Source organism: Lemur catta, chromosome 7 (assembly GCF_020740605.2).
Source record: "Lemur catta isolate mLemCat1 chromosome 7, mLemCat1.pri, whole genome shotgun sequence".
In the NCBI taxonomy this organism is placed as follows: domain Eukaryota; kingdom Metazoa; phylum Chordata; class Mammalia; order Primates; family Lemuridae; genus Lemur; species Lemur catta.
Genome location: NC_059134.1, coordinates 55,324,619 through 55,342,986, shown reverse-complemented (window position 1 = coordinate 55,342,986; position 18,368 = coordinate 55,324,619). Strand labels below are relative to the sequence as shown.

The 18,368-nt window shown below is 37.2% G+C and overlaps 1 protein-coding gene across 2 annotated transcripts in view; it reads right to left on the bottom strand.

The window, feature by feature from the left end:
- Positions 1-18,368, bottom strand: part of RSF1 (remodeling and spacing factor 1) — a 119,794-nt gene that overhangs the window by 59,135 nt on the left and 42,291 nt on the right. For both annotated transcript variants that reach the window (XM_045557281.1, XM_045557282.1), the window contains 2 exons: positions 16,549-16,640; positions 1,188-1,280 (listed from right to left, as the gene is read on the bottom strand). In XM_045557281.1, coding sequence (XP_045413237.1) covers positions 1,188-1,280; positions 16,549-16,640 — 185 coding nt within the window. The remainder of the gene's footprint in view (positions 1-1,187; positions 1,281-16,548; positions 16,641-18,368) is intronic.

Here is an 18,368-nt window from a genome sequence, read left to right as displayed (position 1 = left end):
TCTTTGTCTTTGCTTGTGTCAACTATTCCAATAACGGCCTCTAAATTCTTTTGATCAAGCATCCCTAACAATAAAAAAGTTTATAACACATCTTGAATAATTATATGCATGTATTTTATAATATAATATACATGTACTTATATATTTATTATACATAATACATAGTATATATCTATACATAATGTATATATAATGTATATAATACTAACATATTATACATTATAGGAATGTACAAAAGTTATTTCAAAAGTTGAGATGTTTAAAAATTATGACTAGAAGATCTATAACTTTGTCTTGACCCCCAAAGAATCATCTTATATAATGCTTTTGAGATCATAAGCTAGTCTATAGACAGATAAGCCTACATGATAACACAGCCTAAAATCTGAGTTTATTATGACTTTGATTTTCTTACAAAAGTATCTTAGGAATTTTGCAGACTTTTGTGTAGGCTCTAACAGCAATTAATATCTAAAAGCAAAATAGCAACTACTTTGTAGTCACATCTCATCTCCAAAATAATAATATATACACGATTATATTTTAATAATCATCATAAACTCTTGAGGTCCTTTGAATAAGAAGCCTAGTTGTAAAATACTGTAAATTTTATTAGTGGTAAAACTTCATTACTTTTATCACAAAGAGTATTTTTCCCCTGTATTAGAGCACTCTGCTACTAATAAGGGCCAACAATAGCAAGTCAACAGGAAAAGAATGGGAAACTCTAACTTGAAAATAAGCCTACTTTGAGATGACCCATTTTAATCAAGTAGGTTTGATTATGTGAAGATTTTATTAGATACAAAATGCATTCCCCTAGTCATCTGGAAAACAATATCAAATTGCTAATTTAGTAAATCAGTAGAAGATTGACCATAGTTTACAGTACATAGCAATTACTATAAAAGCTGAAAACAATGAATATAACTTTTTTGGGGCAACTGTTTATCCATCCTGTTACTTTTCCTACAAGAAGAGATAATTAAACCTACATATACTTATGCATTGAAAAATAAAAAATAATTTAAATAAGATACTTTTTGTCACGAAACAATAGAAGAATCTATTGTGTTCTTCCACCAACAGTAAAAATGTCCTTTTGTTTATTTCCCAATTTAACCAAAAGAGGTCAAAAGTGAAATTTTAAATTAAAATAATTATAACAAATAATAACCTTGTATTACCTTTAAGAGTGCTAGTTTGCATTCAATACTCATTTCAAGATAGCCCTTCTTCTCCATTTCCCATGCCCAGGTACTGTTAAACTCTTGGCATATCTGTAAGAGAAAGTTAATATTTAATACATGAAAGCAATTTTTATTTACATTGGTAGTCTTGTAAAATTATGCTAAGTGTTCTTGTTAACATATATTTATAAAGGAAAGAGTTTACACCAAACAACAGTCTAATACAATTCCACCCTAAAATGCGTACTACTTAAAGCCATCAGAAATGTTTACTATTATTTGATGACTGAATTTACGATATGAAGTGAAGCCCAGCATGGTGGCTCACTCCTGCAATCCCAGCACTTTGAGAGGCCAAGGCAGGAGGATCACTCGAGCCCTGGAGTTTGAGGTTGCAGTGAACTATGATCGCACCACTGCACTCCATCCTTGGTGACAGAGCACCTGTCTCAAAAAAAAAAAAAAAAAAAAAAATTCAGTCTTCCCTGTAGACGATGAAAAATAAAATAAAATAAAATAAAATAAAATAAAATAAAATAAAATAAAATAAAAAGGATAAGAAGATCAACCTCTGTAGCTCTCTCCTCTCCTCTCAAGATCTTTTTTTTTTTTTTTGAGACAGAGTCTCACTCTGTTGCCCGAGCTAGAGTGACTGCTGTGGCATCAGCCTAGCTCACAGCAACCTCAAACTCCTGGGCTTAAGTGATCCTACTGCCTCAGCCTCCCGAGTAGCTGGGACTACAGGCATGCACCACCATGCCCGGCTAATTTTTTCTATATATATTTTTAGTTGGCCAGATAATTTCTTTCTATTTTTAGTAAAGACGGGGTCTCGCTCTTGCTCAGGCTGGTCTCGAACTCCTGAGCTCCAGCGATCCGCCCGCCTCGGCCTCCCAGAGCGCTAGGATTACAGGCGTGAGCCACCGCGCCTGGCCCTCTCAAGATCTTTATATAAATTTTTGGGCACATTTTTCCATATGAGAGTAATTATTTGATTCCATCTCACCAATGGATGGAAGTTCCTTAAGGGCAAGGTCAATAGGTTATTCATCCTTATGCCTAGACCAAAAGTAGGTTCAAAAAACATGCTAAATTATACACATACTTTTAATTGAGCCTCTCTCCAACTCAGTGTCCACCTATTTATGGGTAAAGTAAAAATTCTATTGTTTGACATAGAGACCTATAATGTCACTTTAACTTAAATGTCTAGGTTTCTCTTCTTACACAAGCATTTCAGGCAAACCAAGCCACTATAACAGGGTGAAAAAAGAAAATCTGAATAACCACTCCACTTAAAAGTCAGTCCAGGAAGCTTTCTCTCATTTCAGCAGCTCCTCCTATCCTAGAGGTCAGAGGAAGTGAATACGGGAGATTAATACAGGGAAATTGGAATGGGTTTTATGACCTCTGTGAGCCAGTTTTTTCAGCAATAAAATTGGAACAGTAATAATATTGATCTTAAAGGCTGTTAAGTAGGCATGAAATATGATATAAAATGCCTAGCAATTTCACGCTGTTTTTGCAATTCAAGGAGCAAAGAGCATAATGAGGGCCAAGGGGGAAGAACCAACACAAGGCAAGAGATTATCACAGAGCACAAGCAATGGGCTAGACCAGCAAACAGAAGAAAAACAAGCAGGCAAACAGGACTGTTCATGACTGTCTCAACCCAGGAATAAGACCTGGATGACTCTCCAAGGTGGGTTACCCTTTTCCTAGCCTGCAGTAGTGCCATCTTCTTACCAATTTGTATAATAAAATCACAGGTGGTCAGTACTAGAATAGAAAAAGAATGTAAGGCAAGCGGTATGGTGAAGAACTATATAATGGAGGGTGTCTTTGAAGGTTCACAGGAAGAATGAGCTTCCCATTCCCTGGAATACCATACTTCCTGTGACTGAGAGTGCTGTATTTTGTAGAGAGAAAAAAAATTGGGACATACAGAGAAAAGGAAGATTGGAACACTACACAAGGAAACCCTAAAGTGACTAAATCAAAAGTTAAAAGGTTGGGACCTGAATACACATTGCCATAATGAGAAAGACAGACAATAACAAATGTTGGCAAGGATGTGGAAAATCTGAAACACTGACAGATTGCTGGTGGGAATGTAAAACGGTACAGCTGCTTTGGAAAACAGCTTGGGAGTTCCTTGAATGTTAACTTTTAGTTACCATATGACTTAGCAATTGCACTCCTAGGTATTTACACGAGAAAAATGAAACGTATGTCCACACAAAAACTTGTACACAAATGTTCATAGCAGGAATACTCACAATAGCCAAAAGCTGGAAACAACCCAAATGTCCACTACCAGATGAATTGAAAAAAAAAATGTGGTATATCTATACAATGGAATTTTATGTAGCTATAAAAAGGAATGAAATAATGGTGCATGCTACAGCATGGATGAGCCTTGAAAACATCATGTTAAATGAAAGAAACAAGACAGAAAAGGCCACAAATTACATGATTCTATGTATATGAAAAGCCTACAACAGTCAAATCCACAGTGAAAGTAAAGCAGCAGCTGCCATAGGGCAGGGGAAAGAAGGGGTGGGGAGTGACTGCTGATGGGCAGGCGATTTCTTTTCAGAGTTATAAAAATGTTCTGAAATTAAGATAGTGGTGATGGTTATAAACTCCTTGTAAATATACTAAAAAGCACTGAATTGTATATTTTAAAAGGGTGAATTTTATGGTATGTGAATATCTCAATTAAAAGGAAAAAAAAAAGACAGCAGAGACAACCAATAATGCAGAGCCCAGCTTATGACTGAGATGAGGTATTTACTGGGTGATCTGCTGCATATCAGGCCCCTCGATGAAGAAGATGTTGGCTGACTATCCTAGAAGCTAATGCTGAGTGTGGGGAAGCTCATTGTCACTATCTGAGAGAGGTTGAGAATGACAGAACTCCAAAGCTTGGCCAATGACCCAGATAATGAAGCACAGCAATGGCTCATAGCATCACAAATTTCAAATACACCTGAACAACTACTGATTAGCATCTACTGTGTGAAAGGAGAAAAGAAAAAGAGAGGTGGGTATAGAGAAAATTAAGATACAGGCCTCCGGCCCCACACTGCTTAAATTTTTGTTGTGCAGATATTCAAAGATAAATGTGCTACTCATTTCTATTTCCTTAAGGGCAATGTACACATATTATTGCGCCACTTGATGTTGAAAAAAAAAAGAAACCCAAGTAATTAGATATGCCCAAATACCCACAACCTACTGTTATCACAAGGTAAACACTGCAAATGAAAGTTGCAAATAAAAAGACTACTCTAAATCTGCAGTCCCCAGCTCCAGGGCTGTGGAGTGGTAGTGGTCGATGACCTGTTAGGGACAGGGCCACAGAGCTCCGTCATGCCACCCAGCGGCTCCCCATCCCTCCCATCACTGCTTGAGCTCCAACCACCTCCCAGCACTGCCCCCACCTGTGGAAAAACCGTCTCCCATGAAACTGGTCCCTGGTACCAAAAAGGTTGGGGACCACTGCTCTAAATAACATGTAAATAATTCTTGTGCAGGACTATTTAATCTACAGCAGAGGTGAGCAAACCTTTTCCATTAAGTACCAAACAGGAATATAGGCTTTGTGGGTCATATGGTCTCTTTTGCAGCTATTCAACTCTGCTATTACTGTGCAAAAGCAGCTATGGAAAATATATAAATGAACGTAAATGAATAAGCATAGCTGTATTTCAATGATATTTATGAATAATGAAATTTGAATTTCATGTAATTCTCACATCACACAATATTATTCTTCTTTTGATTTTTCTCCCAATCATTTAAATATGTAAAAAGCATTCTTAGTTTTTTGAGCCATACATAAAGAGGCAGCAGGATGTGAGGGTGATCTGTCTGGGACATCTGCCACCCCATTGATCGCCAGGGTTGATTCCGCGGATCTGGCTGCCTAGGTAGGTGTTCCCTTCCTCCCTCACCGCTCTATGTGAGTCCCTCCCAAAGCTGCGTGCTCGTGCTCGGTTGAAGAGGACAACCTTCTCCGATAGAGGAGGACCGTTCTTTGGTCAAGGGTGTACGAGTAGCTGTGTTTCCCGGCTAGAACCTCCAAACAAGCTCTCGAGATCCATAAAGGGGCAGCAGGCAGGATGTAGCTCATGGGCCATAGTTTGCCTAGAGAGCCAGAAACCAGTTGTATCTATCAGAGACTATCTACAGCAGTGTATTCTTGGGTCCTGGAAGCAAGGGAATCCCAATTATGTTGGCAACTCCTATTAACTCCCCATGCTCCAACTTGATTCTGACCAAGAGGCAATACAATTTTACTTTGGTTTCACATGTAATTTCTCTTCAGAAAAAGAATGTTCCAATATCTAAAACATAAATATTTTGATATAACATTCAAATTTATCACCATAAATTAGTATAGAATATTGGTTTTATGTTTCATTCTCCAAAAATCTCATTAATGAGAGGTCAGGTACTGGTTTGTGTCCTCTTGCATGTACCTGAGGGACAGCCCTTCACCTGAAACACATTCAAAATCAATGTTCTATGCCTACAAGGCTGAAAGCCAAATGCAGGGCTTGGGAGATATCCTGGCCACCGGGCTGCTGCCATTCCAATACTCCCTGTGCCTCTTCCTCCTAATTTCTACACAGAGGAAAACAAAGTTAAGAATGGAAGATGCTGGGCAGAGAAGAAAGGAGCTCTTAAAGATTCTACAGCAGCTCAATATATACAGGAAAGGTGCTTTCACAAGCCTACATAGCAAACTTATAGAATTTATCTCTGTGGGATCATTAACGTTTTTATCTTGGGTTCATATATACAAAGTACCAATAATCTTTTTCTTTTTGACAACTCATGAAACAACGAATTAAAAAGGGGATTGGAGAGTGAGATGGCTTCTAGCACACTAAGGCCTCCTCCCTGAGAGGAGTTTCCTCCCCTTAAATTCCAGTCTGGAAAAGCTTAAGACTACCAAAAGAATTTACAATTTGTTCCAGCCAACATCTGAAGATAGGACCCAGACCTCCCTTTCCTATTTATTAAATAAACTTACAATTGTAAAATCTTCCTCTGTCCCTTTAAGATGTATATGTATCTCCGAAGACCTGGGATTGTCTTTCTTAAGGACCTGAAAGTCATTTCTGTGAAATGCAATCATCAGAAAAGTAAGATTCTGTCTCCCAGACTCTGTGGGAGGGGAGAAGCCTAACTTCCCTTAATGCCAGTTAGCAGACACAAATAGCATAATTAACTGTGAACAACCTTCTTACCTGCTTTTTGTAATTTTTCACTTCGCTAACATTGCTCAAGCTTTCCCATTACCCTCCACTCCTCTCTTCCTACTCCCTCTTTCTCTTAGTCACCTCTGCACAAACTGGAATCTAGCACAACGCTTTCCTCTCCTGCAACAGCTGCTGAATAAAATCTATCTTTACAGCCTTTAACAAGTGTCAGGCTTTATCTTTGACAAAGACAGTCCTCAGAGATCATTCTGATCCAAATCTTTACTTTATAACTGAGAGACATGAAGCTGAAAGAGATTCACTTATCTGGTTGATTCCACAAATATTTGCTGTGTGCCTACTTATATGGCAGGAATTAGTCTAGGAGCTGGGACACCATGGTGTACAAGAAGACAACCTATCATCATGGAGGTTACATCGTATGAGGTAGTCAAACACGTAAACTAAGAAAATATCAAGCAGTCAGGATCCTATGCTGAAAATAAAAAAGAGTAATGTGATACAGAAAATTTGAGCACTACTCTGGATTAGGTGCTTACTGAAGGCCCCATTAAAAAGTTGACATCTGGCCGGGCGCGGTGGCTCACGCCTGTAATCCTAGCTCTGGGAGGCCGAGGCGGGTGGATCGCTCGAGGTCAGGAGTTCGAGACCAGCCTGAGCAAGAGTGAGACCCCGTCTCTACTAAAAATAGAAAGAAATTATCTGGCCAACTAAAAATATATATACAAAAAAATTAGCCAGGCATGGTGGCTCATGCCTGTAGTCCCAGCTACTCGGGAGGCTGAGGCAGTAGGATCGTTTAAGCCCAGGAGTCTGAGGTTGCTGTGAGCTAGGCTGACGCCACGGCATTCACTCTAGCCCGGGCAACAAAGTGAGACTCTGTCTCAAAAAAAAAAAAAAAAAAAAAAGTTGACATCTGACATAAAAACTTGAAATATGACTGATAAAAGAGAATTCAACCACAAAAAGATCTGGAAGAGAATGTTCTAGACAGAGAAAACAAGTTACTAATAAAGGCCTCAAGTTTTGGCATGTTAGAAAACAGAAAAAAGAAAAGTGTACATGAAGTACAATCAGGGGGAGAGGGGCAGGAGATAGGTTGGAAAAAGTAACCAAAGGCCAAATTATGTAAGTGAGAGTAAGGAATTAAGATTCTATTTCAAATATGATGGGAAGCCACTGGAGGATGTTAAATGGGGGAATAATAAAATCTGATTTATGGCTCAAAAACATAGCCGGGCAAGGCATGGTGGGCTCACAACTGTAATCACAGCACTTTGGGAGGTCAAGGCAGGAGGATCACTTGAGCCCAGGAGTTCAAGCTACAGTGAGCTATGATCTCGCCTCTGCACTCCAACCTGAGCGACACAGTGAGACTCTATCTCTAGAATTAAAAAAAAAAAAACCTCCCCCAAAAAACCATGGCCACTGTGTGGAAAGTGGACTGCACAGGGGTAAGAACGGGAACTATGAAACCAATTTTTTAAGGCCAGTGATTGCATGAACTATGATGGTAGTATGGATCAGAGAGAAGTAGACAGCTGTATTTTGGAGGTAGAATTATCAGAACTTCTGATGGAACAGATGTGGAGGGTGACTGGAAAGAAAAATCAAGGATGACATCCAGATTCCTCAGCTTTAACAAACAGAAGCACAAAAGTACCTTTAACTAACGTATTAACACCGGAAGAAGGAAGTTAACAAGAGATCTGTTTGTACCTAAAGTTTGTGTTAAGTAGTCAGGCACGGTAGCTCATGTCTGTAATCTCAGCACTTTTGTAGGCTGAGGAGGGAGGATGGCTGGAGGCTAGGACTTTCAGACCAGCCTGAGAAACTTAGCCAGACCCCGTCTCTACAAATAATAAAAAACTTAGCCAGGCATGACAGCATGCACCTGTAGTACCAGCTACTCAGAATGCTAAAGTAGAAGGATCACTTGAGCCCAGGAGTTGAAGGTTACAGTGAGCTATAACTGCTGCCACTGCACTCCAGCCTGGGTGACAGAGCAAGACCCTGTCTCAAAAAAAAAGAAAGAAAGAAAGAAAGAAAGAACCATGTTTTTAACTCTTACTAGAATGACAACAACAGCTAACACTTATTGTATGTTTACTATGTGCCAAGCACTATTCTAAACACTTTAAAATATTAACTCAGTAAATTCACATAACCCTTAGATGGGGTGTACTGCTATTCTCAGGAGGAAAGTGAAGCAAAGAGGTTATGTGCTTTACTCAAAGAATGAGAGAAATAAGGATTATTATCTCTAATCATTTACAGCAAAATCAGTACATATTCAAGATACTAATCAGGTCAGTTGTCACCAAGAGAACTGTGCACAGAAGACAGATTGAGAATTATTAATATAAATCATCTACTTCCACATTTATACTAAAATCACATCTCACCTGAAGTCTCCTAATATTTAAAGATGTCCTGTTTTGTATTTAATAATCATTCTGGAGGACTAAACCAGACATTTATACAGCACCACTACATAACACACCCCACATTAAATATTGGGAGGGCAAAGACAAATGAAACAGTCTCTGCTCCCAGAAGTTCAGAATTCAGAGACGGAGAGACAGTCATGTAGACAAATTATTATAGGGGGAAAAGTAGTCAGTGAGTTACCTACAAACTGAATAACTGATATTATATATCTATAAACTACTATGAAAACACTAACTCAGCCAAGGGATGAAGAGGTTCCGAGGAAGGTTTTATTCAAATAGTGACATTTGTGCTCGGACGAGAAGGATGAGCAAGGTTTTACCAGATAAGGAGATAAAGAGCATTTCAGGAAGAAAAAACAGTATTTTCCAATGGCAATGTGAATGATTATAGCATGTTCTGCCAAGGTGGAGTTCAAAAGAGGAGTTCTTTATACTGAGTCCTAGAGCCCTGACCATAAAAGTGCTTGGGGTTCACGGTAGACAGACAAGACTCTGAAGGAAGACAGTGAGCAGGGCTGTGAAAGTAGGTCTTGACTAGTAAACACGACACTCAATGAGGCTTTGGAGGAACTAATGGAAAACAGTCCTGTTGGCACCATAGAGTACAGATATGAGGATAGATTCTGATGTCAAGGAGACCAACTAAAGTCTGCTGCAATAATTCAAGGTACAGGTGATGAAGTTCGAGCTAAGCTGTAGCAGAGGATACTCAAGAGAAGGCAGATTCAGATTGTACACATATCTCATGAAAGCAGTAACAAGTGCATATACTTTTATCATGTACAAAAGAACTTTTTCACATATTTTATTTCATTTGAAGTGAGCATCCTGTAAAACTACAAAATTTTTGAAAGCAAAAACAAGGTCCAATTCACCTATTATATATAATAAATATATTTGTAATGCAATATCCATTCATCTGTTGATGAACACTTTGGTTTTCTCCATCTTTTGGATTTAGTGAATAATGCTGCAATAAACATTGGCATACAAGGAACTGTTTGAGTCCCTGCTTTTTAGTAGTTATATACTTAGGAGTGGAACTGCTAGGTCATATGGCGATTCTATGATTAGCTTTTTCAGAAACTGCCAAACTCTTTTCCATAGCAGCTGTACCATATCACATTGCCATGAGGAATGTAGGAGGGTTCCAATTTCTCCACAACCTCATCAACACTTATTATTTCTTTTATTTTAAAAAAGAGCCAAATGATTAAGTGCAAAGTGTTATTTCATTTCATTGCGGTTTTGAATTGCATTTCCCCAATGATTAACAATGTTAAATATCTTTTCATATATCTTCTTTGAAGAAATGTCTATTCAAATTCTTTGCCCATTTTCTAATTGGGTTGTCTTTTTTTTTTTTTTGAGACAGGGTCTCACTCTGTTGCCCAGGCTAGAGTGAAGTGGTGTCATCGTAGCTCACTGCAACCACAAACTCCTGGGCTCAAGTGATTTTCCTGCCTCAGCCTCCCAAGTAGCTGGGACTACAGGCACACACTACACATGCCTGGCTAATTTTTCTATTTTTTGTAGAGACGGGGTCTCACCCTTGCTCAGGCTGGTCTCAAACTCCTTACCTCAAGTGATCCTCCCACCTTGGTTTCCCAGAGTGCTAGGTTTATACGAGTGAGTCACCAGCCGGCCTGGGTTATCTTTTTGTTATTGAGCTTTAGGAGTTCTTCATGTATTCTGGATATTAAATCCTTATCATTTATATGATTTGCAATATATGCAATTGGCAGTATGATTTCTTTCATTCCGTAGGTTGTCTATTCACTTTCTTCATAATGTCCTTTATGCACAAACATTTTAAATTTTGACAAAGTCTAATTAATCTATTTTTTCTTTTGTTGCTGACTCTTCTGGTGTCATATATAAGGATCCACTGTCAAATCCAAGGTCATGAAGAGTTCCTCTAAAAGTTGCATGGACTTAGCTCTTATATTTAGGTTGTTATCCATTTTGAGCTAATTTTTGCACATGGTACGAAATAGGGTATCTGTTACATTTTGCAAGCTGTTATATTTCAACAAATAAGTATTTTAAAGTCAAGAGATATTTTAAAAATACTATAATAACTATTCAATAAACCTTGTATTCTGCATTCTTCTCTCATTTTCAGCTCAGTCAAAAATCAAGGAAAGTACGTATCATTAATGCCATAATAGTTTACAATTAATTCCTAAAGCTTTTTATACATATGAAATTTTAGGAAAAGATTTTATTTTTACTTCCCAGGTTTATCTGCTTAGCCAAAGCAATGAGAAACAACTTTAAATTACTATTTTTATATAACTTCTTTGAAAACACACTGACATTACACTTATAGGTATTTTTACTAAGTAATTATCTGTGACTATAAATGAGCAGTACTTTTGAGTATATAATTGAGAGGTCATAACAAATACAAGTGCTGCACACTTGGAGAAGAAAAAAAAAAAAAACCTCTAGAGAGGAGAAGCAGGTTCCTGAAGTTTACCTAAGAATACTCTTGCCATAGGAGGTTTCCCAGTCATAATTAAGGTATTTACCATGTTTCTCTACAGGAATGTTTAGGTATGTTATTATTTGAAAACATTCACTGGAACACCTGAAGTCAATAAGAGTTCAGTAGAAAACTAAACAAAATATAACCCAACATTAGTGTAAAAAATTTGGCCTAAGTTCATGTCAATTTCCAAAGGCATGCCAGCCACAGAAGAGAAAAAAACTTCCCTAAAACTGCTCTGCTGTTTCTTTGGTAATTTTTTGTATGTATATATGTATGTATATATGTATGTATGTATGTATGTATGTATTTAGAGACAAGGATTTACTCTGCCTCCCAGGCTGGAGTACAGTTGCAGTTGTGCACTGCAGCCTCCAACTTCCAGGATCAAGCTATCCTCCCACCTCAGCCTCCCAAGTAGCTGGGACTACAGGCACATACCACCATGCCCGGCTAATTTTTCTTATTTTTTGTAGAGATAAGGTCTCACTGTTATGCCCAGGCTAGTCTTGTACTCCTGGCCTCAAGCACTCTTCCTGCCTCAGCCTCCCAAAGTGCTGGGATTACATGCATGAGCCACCATGCTCAGCCAGTAATTATTAATATTTAAGCAACATTTGCTGGGTTCCAACTATTTGGCAGGTACTATGCTGAGAGTATTCATATACTCTTTCATTAAAAAAACAAAGGGTCAAATAAGTAACTTAACTAAACTTATACACCTAGCAATTAGCAGAGTTTAGGTAAACATTTCCCCATTACAAATTCAGTATTCTTTTTGCACTACCACCTGTACTTCACTTGTGAGAGTAAATCATGGTTGCACACACATTATCATAGAGTAAACAGGCTTCTTTAAGGAGTATTTTACAAAGTTAAAAGTATATGAAAATGCTTTGCAACATGCAAAGTATTAAGTATTCATGCTATGGTATCTGGCAAACCTATGTTCAAGCCTTGCTTCACCACCTACTATCTATGTGACTTTGGGAATTATTTATCTTTCTGTCATGTGGGTTGCTGTATGAATTAAATGGTTAATACATGTAAAAAAGTATAGTACCTAGTCTATACTAAGTTCTCAAATATTAGCTATTATCACTATAATTAAAGTTTCGGAAAAACTGAAACACTCATAAATTGTTAGTGGGAATGTAAAAATGGTACAGCCACTAAGCAAAGCAGTACAATTCTTCAAAAAGATAAACACAGAATTATCATATAACCCAGTAATTCCACTCCTACATTATACAGCAGAGAAATGAAAATACATGTCCACGTAAAAACTTGTACACAAATGTTCATAGCAGCATTATTCCTAATAGCCAACAAAGTGGAAAAAACCAAATGTCCATAAACTGATGATGTATAAACAAAAGGTGGTATTACAACAGATTTGTATTTGGCAATAAAAAGTAATGAAATACTGATACATGCTACAATATGCATAAACCTTGAAATCATTATACTAAGTGGAAGAAGTAAGATAAGAAAGGCCACATATTTTATGATTCTATTTATATAAGAAATGTCCAGACTAGGCAAATCCACAGAAATAGATTAGTGGTAACCACAGTTAAGGGGAGGGGTGTTGTGATTGGGACAGATTGATAATAGGTACAGGGTTTCTTCCAGAGGTGTTGGAATTAGATAGTGGTTATGGTTGTATAACACAGTGAATATATTAAAAACCAATGAATTGTGTACTTTAAAATTGAATTTTCTGTTACATGAATTACACTTCAGTAAAAAAAGAAAAACATAAGTTGATATTAAGGATGCAAATAAAAATTAGGAAATCAATTTTAATTTACTTCTGAGAAATACAGCAGTAAAGAAATATCTAATCGCTGTGGAAAAAATGACCAAATTGATAAATGACAAAAGATGACCCTTACGATTTGCTAATAGATGACAATCTTCCTAAGGAATGAAAGCAATGGGCCTTTTTGAAATTACTATTTAGATTGGCCATCTATTGTCAAGCTTATTCACTTTCAAAGGATTTCTAAACCTGGGTACTGAGGAACTGAGATTACCCCATGTCTTCCCTTTACTTCTGAAAGTCAAATGAATGAGGTCACTTCTTGGGAGGGGCAGAAAAATACCCTATAAGAGACATATTATTTTCTACTTAATGTCATTATCCTTCAAGTATTGAGCCCCAGAAAATACTCTTTACTTATTTTGGGTTTGTTTTTTTTTTTTTGAGACAAGGTCTTACTCTGTTGCCTAGGCTGGAGTGCAGTGGTGAGATCATAGTTCACTGTAACTTGGAATTCCGGGGCTCAAGTAATCCCAAGTAGCTCGAACTACAGGCAGGCACCATTATGCCAAGCTAATTTTTTTATTTTTTGTGGAGACAGGGTCTTGCTATGTTGTCCAGACTGGTCCTAAACTCCTGCCCTCAAATGATCATCCTGCCTCAGCCTCCCAAATTGCTGGGATTATAGGTGTGAGTCACCATGCCCAGCCCTCTTTGCTTATTCTAAGAAGCATATTTGTTTTTATATTTTAACATTTCTTGAAATCAAGTGCTTCTTAAAATCAATAGTTACATTTGATGTTTTTCTTTGAAAAACTCTCTGTAAATCATGGTGTGGCATGCATTGACGAGAGCACAGAATCAAAGAAAAACAGCAATAATAAATGATTACCTGTTTATTTTTATTTATTTATTTATTTATTTTGAGACAGAGTCTCACTCTGTTGCCCAGGCTAGAGTGCCATGGCATCAGCCTAGCTCATAGCAACCTCTAACTCTTGGGCTCAAGCAATCCTTCTGCCTCAGCCTCCCGAGTAGCTGGGATTACAGGCATGTGCCACCATGTCCGGCTAATTTTTTCTACATATTTTTAGTTGTTCAGTTAATTTCTTTCCATTTTTAGTAGAGATGGGGTCTTGCTCTTGCTCAGGCTGGTCTCCTGAGCTCAAACAATCCACCCGCCTCGGGCTCCCAGAGTGCTAAGATTACAGGTGTAAGCCACCACAACCGGGCCGATCACCTGTTTATTTACTTCGAAATTATTCTGAGGCCAGAGGAAATCAATTGTGATTTTCTTTAAAGGATACTTTATTAAAAATTGGATTTCCACACTTTTGAAGACCTTCACATAGTTATCATACAGTTGGAAGGGAGGCAGGGCAGCAGGAAAATAGAGGCACAGGTCCTGAATTTTTGAAGGCAGATGTCTGTTCATTTAGTATAGCAGCATTTATTATCCATGGTCAAGGTTTCTGGAATTGGTCATGTGGTATCTAAAATCATTAACAACCATAGGAAATAGAAGAGTTTCACGGAAGCATGAGAGGTCACTGGCAAACTTCTTTTATGACTTGCCAAGTAAAAGGAATGTGAAGCATGGTAAGACCAGAGCCTATATACAACTAAGCAAGGGGTTAATAGGTCCTAGCAGAACTGCTGGTTTAAATTTCTACTTACTGGGTTTATTTTTAGAAGGGTAACTCCACCTTAAAAGTAAAAAGTCACCAGCTTAGATTTTTGGGTTCATTTCCACTCTAGATGATACTGGGGAGTGGAAAGTATGTGTTACAAATGCAAATTACAGCACAAGGACAAATGCCCTTGGTTAAGTGGAGTTGCTATGCACCTCTCCCTCCCCCAATCAATTATCAAGGGTTGTTGACTCTACCTTCCAAATAGCTCTCACACCCACCCCTCCTTTCTATCCCTCATGCCTTAACTCAGGCCTCTTCATTGCTCAATTCAATTATCACAATTAACTTCCTTATCACAGGATTGGTAATTCATTGTCATTCTCTCTAGGTACTTTACATTACAGTAAGGCTAAACTACTAGTAATTTCCTAACGGATATCTGCTCATTCTGTAGGTCCTAGTTCAGCTGTCTTAGGGAGACACTAACAAAGATGACAAAGAGGTGCCAGTGCTTTCTGATTTGTAATAATTGTGTAGTCTGTTGAGCAAGAAAGGCTTAGACTAGTAATGTCTGCTATGAACAAAGACCAAGGCCTAGCAGATGCCAGATATGCTCTGGATTTAAACAGAATTTTAAATTAATTATATTCCATTGACTTTAAAAGGAAAAGAAACGGCTCTCAGTAATACATTTGTATAATGGTGCCATAAAGAGAAAAAAGATCAACAGCCATATATAACAGGGAAGGTAAAAACTCCATCAAAAACCAAGCTAATGATTACAATTGAGAAATAAATATAATAAATTAAGCTTACTGGCACCCAAGGAAAAGAAAATGGAAACTGCCTAAGTGGTTAATTAATTCAGCTAATATTAATATATAAAAGATGAAAAGAAGCCTTCAAGAAACTTATAACCTATAAGAAAGACAAATGGGGGAAATATTTCATCAGTGATATTTCAAAGCATTGGATTCACCAAGTCCTGGGTTTGAATGCTGTCCCTGTCATTTTCAGCAATGTGAGACCAGACAAATTATAGCCTTTATTTTCACAAAATCAATTTCCTTGTAAATTAAAATGAGGATAATCGGTATTTTGAAGTTGAGATAATATAAAGAAAGCATTAAACACAGTGCCTGGTACATAGTGATCATTCAATATAAAACTATATGATAGTTTCTATAACAAGAGTTAAACATAGTCCATGAGGGAACATTTTCCTGGAAGGCCACAAGGAGACAATAATACTTGTATTGAGACCTAGAGGATAAATTAGTTTGCCAGGAAAACAAGTTGGTGGGAAGGCATTCCAGGGAGAAGATAAAGTATATGCACAAACTCTGAGGAATGAAAAAGATGGCACGTTCTGTATGATACAGTCTAGATTTGTAAGTGAAAAGAAACCACTAAATAATTTTATGTGTACTGTATGATTTCAAGCAAAAATGACAACTTTTCTGGGCCTTATCCATATGTTATTTGATTTGATCAGGATGATTTTAAGAATTAAATGAGAAAACATGAAAAGTCCCAGAGCACAGTGTTAGGCACAAAAAAGATAAAATACTTCTGAAATCTAACTTTAAGACTCAAGATCATTGCTTAATAGTAGCAAGAGGAGAATCACACACTTATAGTAACATGGATTTTGGAGTCATATTCCAAAACTTTTAGTAAACTACTTTAAAAGTTATGCACATTATGAAACATAACATAAATTTATGCTAGATAGAGTAATATTTCAGTAACAAAGAAGGTAATTTACAAATACTAGTTACCTTGATCAAATATTTTTCCCATCTGTCTGCTGTAACAGATTTACCAATCTTCCTCATCAACTTCAAATGGAGCTCCACCAATTCTTTTGGTACTTAAAAGGAAGAAAAAAAATACTGTTAGCCAGCAAAATAAAACACTTGTAAACATTTAAGATTATAGAAAAGTAACTTTCTCCAACCCTGAATACTTTCTCAAAATAGATGATGTTGGTTCTAACTATCCTTTAGGCCTCTGAATCAGAAAAGCCTAAAGTAAAGCTTGAAATGACTGAAAAACACTTTCTTTCTTTCTTTTTTTACAGACACTGTCTTGCTCTGCGGCCCAGGCTGGAGTGCAGTGGCACGCTATCATAGCTCACTGCAATCTCCAACTCCTGGGCTCAAGCAATCCTCCTGCTTTAGCATTCTGAGTAGCTGTGACTACAGGTGCCTGCTGCCACACCTGGCTAAGATTTTTGATTTTTTGTAGAGACAGGTAGGTTCTTACTATGTTGCCCAGGCTGGTCTTGAACTCCTGGCCTTAGGGGATCCTCCTGCCTTAGCCTCCCAAAGTACCAGGATTACAGGCATGAGCCACTTGCGCCCAGCCCCACTTTCTTAAAGAGCAGGAATATTCATAATTTCTTTCAAAATACCATCAAGTAAGAGTGAAACCTAATATAAACTACATGCTCTGGGTGATAATGATATGGCAACGTAGTATGTTCATCTATTATAATAAATGTACCACTGTTACCAGAGTCAACAGTGGGAGAAGTTGTCCATGTGGAGGATGGGGGTACATCTGAACTCTGTTCTTTCCACTTAATTTTTCTGTGAACATAAAACTGCTCTAAAAAACAGTCTATTTAAAAAAAAAAAAAAACTACCATTAAGTAAAAGCACTTAACTACACAACTAAAGTTTCTAATCTGTTTGTTTCCCATTATACATATTTGGGTTCTTTACTGAGATTTTAGACCAAGACAGATTCACAGAATTAGAGAAATCAAGAACTATAAATTCCAAGTTGACTCAGAAATCAAGTCTAATTAAGTATAATTCAAACTGTTTCAAAAAACCACTCTTCCAATCCATCCCTTATCTGATGTGCTAAACTTTTCCACAGCATCTCTATGGATCTTTGCTTAACAACCTTCATGGACAAAAAAATTATTTACCTTCTAAAGCACTTAGTTCCATTTTCTGGATGGTTCTAATTATTAGAAAGTTACCCTTAATCTAAGTAAAAATCTGCTTTCCTACAACATCCTCCCTTGATTCTGGGTCTTATCCTCTAACCTTTAAATATTTGAGGATTGCTATATCTTCCCTCCGGTTCTCTGTTCCGACTGTAAGCAACCAGAGTTCCTCCAAATATCCCTTTTGTCATGATCTGACTGTGTTTTTAAATTATATTAATTAAACCTAAGGGAAATATAGGATATATACACCTGTCAAATTCAGCATGGCCTAAATCCCAAATATCATTAGTATCTAAGAGAAATTATATGTAGACTATCTAAAAAAGTCCCATAATCAAATATATTAGGAAAATGTTGGATCAAAAAAAAAAAAGGTTTTTTACCACAGAACTGTTGGAAGTCTTTATTGATTGCCCTTATGTGCATTGTGAATATCCAAAGAAGGGATATAACCTGCAGCATTATCGAATATATTTGATCTAATATCCTGTAGGACACAAACGCTGAGGAACAGATTGGGAAATGATGACCTAATATTTTTCAGTCATGCTTTCATTCTCCACTAAAGCTACTTCTAATTTGAAACAATACCTTGAAGTATAAAAATATTCACCAACTCAATAAATTTTAGTGGGT